Source organism: Haliotis cracherodii, unplaced genomic scaffold, assembly GCF_022045235.1.
Source record: "Haliotis cracherodii isolate W230 unplaced genomic scaffold, xgHalCrac1.p SCAF_14, whole genome shotgun sequence".
In the NCBI taxonomy this organism is placed as follows: Eukaryota; Metazoa; Mollusca; class Gastropoda; order Lepetellida; family Haliotidae; genus Haliotis; species Haliotis cracherodii.
Window position 1 is genome coordinate 8,504,569 of NW_027266269.1, and position 5,144 is coordinate 8,509,712.

Sequence of the window (5,144 nt, forward strand, 5' to 3'; positions counted from 1 at the left end):
GTTTACAAATTGAACACACCACTGATTTTGCCCATGGAGACCCCGCTAGCTGAATGTGTCTTTCAGTGACTGGCAAAATAACTTGAGAGACACGATGAGCAAATAGGAATGCCCCAAAAAAGTGCAGATTGTGTTTTGTTTCCTGAGTGACGGAGAACGCATACGTATGTGGATAGGATGTGCTGGGTCACAAGCTTTGGTTGACGCGGAAGATTTTGCTCTGTTAGCAGTATTCATTATGAAAGTGTTTCAAACGTCTATCCTCGCTTTATTTGGATTCAATTTGTCGTATGTATTAACTCTATTAATGTACAACACGGACAGCTGCACTAATGCGACTTTCTACAGAAGATTGGAGATGGATGATCTGATGTTTGCCGGGAGTCTGATAGAAGAGATCAACCAGGTGGACATGAGGGCTGAGTGCTTCTCGCAGTGTCAGTGGCGGGTAACGTGTAACATGGTCTTGTACAACCCCCTTATTAGAAAGTGTAAATTGTACACTGAAGCCTTTGATTCGAGCAGTGAAGACTCTGTTGAAACCGGATGGGAGTATTATGGAAGTGAGTATCAACGGGCACTTAGAGAATAGCCGACGCGAAATAATTAGTAACTGCTTGTGTGAAGGATGTAAGACCAACATTCTAAGGCTAAGCATACCTATTATGGTCAATGGTTACTTAAATACGTTTAATTTAAACTTAAAACTGTGAATGTTTTGTGCATGAGTGTCTTCTAATAAATCTGTGATGTAAATCCTGTTACGCTCCAGTACCGTTCGTCCATGACAGACATTTTACAAATTCCCAAGCCTGGTTTCTATCAACACAATATCTGGCTTAGTACTGCATTGACAGTCATATCACATATTTTGCAAAACTTTTTTTGCATCTTACGATACGTTTTAGGCATTGCACGTTTCTGAACATAACAACAGGCAGAAAAACCTTAAAAATCATGCTTCATCTTGAATCATACAAAATGGACACCTATCTTCATTCTTCTATATGAAATGTGATGTCGACAGGGAGACGAATTTTTGGGAATAATGATTAATGATAATAATTCAAATAAGCTTATCAAACTGAAAAATGTTTAACATAATCTATGCTGATGACAGAAATATTTCTAGATGGGACTGGTATATCTTTTAAGTACAAGTGGAAATATTTTGTGCATATTCCGTGTGTTATGATTACACACTTACAAAAGTTTGCACCACCTCCGTGGCCTGGTAGATAGAGCATCAGCCCGGAGAGAGGGGGTTATGGGTTCGATCCAGGACACATACTACCAGAATAGGTTAAAAGATAATACTTGTGATGCTCTGCCCGAAGCTCGGCGTTAAGGAAATAACACAATGACTGGTCGGCTCGGCGTCAGTATATTGTGTCTAAGTGGGCTTTCAATGTTAAAACTGTGGCATGGTATCTCAGTGGGCTAGCACTACAGAACCCGCATGTGTCTGGACTAGTACAAGCGGACACGCACGCACGCACGCACGCACCCAACACACACATGCAAGCAGTGTTAAAGCAGGTTTCATCTCACGACAATGTATCTTTATAAAGTGAAACGACAATAGACATTTATATATACAGGTAAGGCCACTTAGCTATTAATTTTGCATGCCTGACTCGCGTAGATCTGTGTAACGCTTCTTATAGTGATATGGTCCGTGGACCTTTCAACCTGATTGCAGAAGGCATTAGTTCTATGAAGAGGAAACATAAAACGTCAGCGCTAGAGAATAATCAGTCTCGGTGATCAACCGAAGCACAATTTAAGAGGGCATAAAAGGCAATAGTAGAAATTGTAATTATTTTAATAGATCAATTCTTTTCCCTTAGGAATGTAATTCAAACATAATCGCATATATTTTTTTCATTTACTTGAAGTCAGTACTGGATAGTTGCTCACATTACCCATTAAAACTGATGTGTGTGATGGCTGATATAAATATAATTATTCCTATTTCGTCCCCAGTTTCATGTGCCGACTTTACACTTGAAAATGCACGTGCAGATGTTAACGTCATCAACACTGACCCTAAAGATGTCTGCAACACCAACATCATTGCCTCCGATGACGACACGTCATCCTGTTATACAGGTGCATCATGGGAAGTGGTGCCAGTCAAGTGTGTGTCATGCTATATAGGCATGGCAAGGCAATCCATGGTAGGGTCATATTGATGTGTATTCCTTTGTCTGAATCAGCGATGAAGATAAATTGAAAAAGATTGACTATTACTGACACACATGTTGTTCAATTTTTCTGAAGGGGTAAATGAAAGAAGCTATAAAACCTACCTTTAGCTCTGTTTATCTGTGTCGTGTTTACAATACTATTACGATGTTTGTGAAAATGAAAGCGCAATGCACGAGTTAAGTTTGTAAACGAGCACTACAGCTTATGTTAATTTGTACGTGTGATTATGCTCAAGGCGATTCCAGGTAGGGCAATTGGCCCACACCAGCCCATCCTTGTTGTAAGAATACAAACTGGATCGGGTTATCATGCTCGGTGACTTTCTTGATTGCCTGTTGTCATACCCAATTTGCTATCACTGGATTTTCTCGACCTGACTCGATTATTTACCTACCACTGTCATGTTACTGGAACAAGAAACACACATACACGGCTGCTTTTGCTTTTACACATTGGACACAAGGGATGTGTCACCTGGGTTACAATTTGCTGGTAGCCTACACAAATTGTGACATCTTATTTGATACATTGTGTCACATTATAAAGATGATATGTCCGATTGGACGGTTTTGAATTTAACCTAAACAGTACTAAAACTGAAAATGAATTAACAGTTAAAGGTGTACAAACATGTGAAGATTTCAGTTGGGATTTTTTTATATATATTTATTTGACGAACCTAAACAAATACATGTGTGTTCCTATTTGAATTTTCTAAAAATATCGTTTCTTTAAAGCAGATTCCATCCATGGCATATTCAGAAGAACTGAACTTTGACCTTGCTGCAGGGATGAAGCTGAGACTGGCAGTGTCTGGAGACACGATTGAGAAGTAAGTAAACCTACAGTAAACTACGGTTATGACGAACTCAAATGGACCACTAATTCAAGCTCGTTATAACCGTAGTTCGGTATAAGCATACAAACAACATCTGAACAACAAATGGCGGGGATAAAAAAATAATTTCGTAAAATCCGTCAGTTCGTTATAAACGTATTTTACTGTATTTACATATTACTTAGGGACAATAGCAGAAGTGTTTTGTAATCGTACAGTATGTAAAGAACATATTCGTCTTAGATTTGTATTTCTGCATAACAATGTATCATCAATCTGGCTTTCACAGGAAATTTTGTTTGGGTGGGATCAAGCTGTTCCTTAAACATCACATTCAAATTACGCCACGCGTCCCATTGCAGTGGATATTACTGTCAAATCAGAGAAATATCATTATGTTAAAGGAACTCATTCCCATTCCCTCCAATCATGGGCAGGTATAAACTTACAACGTTTTTTTCATGATATATCATAAACGGTATACTATGTACCATGTATCCTGTGTGTTATTGCAGCAACTACGTCTTGTTTGAAGCCCCTAACACGGACCTTGTGTACCTGTTGTCTTTGAGATGGAGCAACAGCCCAACTCGAGCCGTCTTCAATGCACGGCAGGGGGGAGCCTTTGGTACAGAAGAAGTAGAGCTTGGTATTTCAGTCATTGACATAAGCAACTACGTCATTGAAATCCACATCAGTGAGTCTGATTTCATGGTGAGTTCATTGTCAGTTAATATGTGGCTGTGTATGTGACTTACATAACGTGAGTCACAAACAAACACAGCAATGGACATTTGCCTCACCCGACACTAGATACGGGTTCCGTTTTGTGTATAGAAAATAATTTAAAAAAATTGTCCTGCTCATAATTTCTCTTCAATGATACATTTTCGGTACACATTATGCTGTAATGTGACCGTCTTCTTTCCAGGCGTATACTGACGGGATTCTGTTGATGACCAACCAGATGCGTCTCCCTTTCACTGGCGTCCGACGTGTCACTGTACAAGGTCTCACGGCACTGCACAGTTTCCACATTGGCTATGTGCTGTGCTGATTTCCACTCATGACATTGCACAATTACCCTGCATCAAGATATAACTCTGTGTAGACATCATTCTTTATGTGTGGCCTTCAAACATGACCACACCGATTATGTATCTAGGTTTGTCAGAACCATACCCGTGCTCGAGGGTTTCACGGAAATGGTACACGTCTGAGACCTGCATCACTTCGGGCTCTCCTCCCACATTAAGCTGACGCGCCGTGATATGACTGGACTAATGTTAAAAGCGACGTTAAACCTAACTCACTCACTCACTCAAAACAGACCAAACAATCATATTCGTAAGAGAGCTCTGCCAAAAGTAGTGGCCAACATACGATTCCAACTAAAACAAGTATGTGTTTATGAATCGCTATAAAATAGAGATGATGCTAGATGCTCGCGAAATGGTGAGGCAATCCTGCTCGACTGGTATAGCTATCAAGCTAGCTTATGTAGAGGAGATATTATTGAAGCTACATTGTACCTCTGATTAAATAATGAAAACTACATCAATGGAATACATTCAAGTGAGTGAGTGAGTTTGGTTTTTACACCGTTTTTAGCAACATTGCAGCAATATCACGGCGGGGAATATCAGAAATGGGCTTCACATATTGTACCCATGTCGGGAATCAAACCCGGATCTTCGACGTGACGAGCGAACGCGTTAACCACTGGGCCACCCGATCGCCCCAGATACATTAAAGAAAAAGATACAATTATTTATCAGAACACTATTAACGAAATACTTACAGTGCTGAATTTGTTGTTTGTGGTCTTCATGCTGTTACTCAAATATCCTCTTACCAAGGTTCAAGTTTCTAATCGAATCGAATACCACCTAACTCAATTGGGACATAAACGTAAAAGAATATTGTCATAGGATCCCTTGCAATATAGAATTCTTGTGTAAATATTATCTCCGGAATTGGCAAATGATCTACTCTCGTGCTACCATTATCTCTGATACATGAAAATTGGTCTCCCTTTGTTCAAAATTATATCTGATATGGGGGAAAACGGTCCCTGCTAAAGACAAAAATGGGA

The 5,144-nt window shown here is 39.7% G+C and overlaps 1 protein-coding gene across 1 annotated transcript; it reads left to right on the forward strand.

The window, feature by feature from the left end:
• The first annotated feature begins 238 nt into the window (after positions 1 to 238).
• On the forward strand, positions 239 to 4,106 carry LOC139460510 (uncharacterized). The gene is made up of 5 exons (XM_071241983.1): positions 239 to 563; positions 1,987 to 2,180; positions 2,952 to 3,043; positions 3,565 to 3,763; positions 3,981 to 4,106. Exons 1-5 carry the CDS (start codon positions 239 to 241, stop codon positions 4,104 to 4,106), a joined length of 936 nt encoding a protein of 311 aa, XP_071098084.1.
• Positions 4,107 to 5,144: the final 1,038 nt, after the last annotated feature.

Coding starts and splice junctions, on each gene's coding strand:
- LOC139460510 (XM_071241983.1), top strand. CDS start 239: ATGAAAGTGTTTCAAACGTCTATCCTCGCTTTATTTGGATTCAATTTG. Junction 564..1,986: donor CGGATGGGAGTATTATGGAA/GTGAGTATCAAC, acceptor TTTCGTCCCCAG/TTTCATGTGCCGACTTTACA. Junction 3,764..3,980: donor TCAGTGAGTCTGATTTCATG/GTGAGTTCATTG, acceptor TCTTCTTTCCAG/GCGTATACTGACGGGATTCT.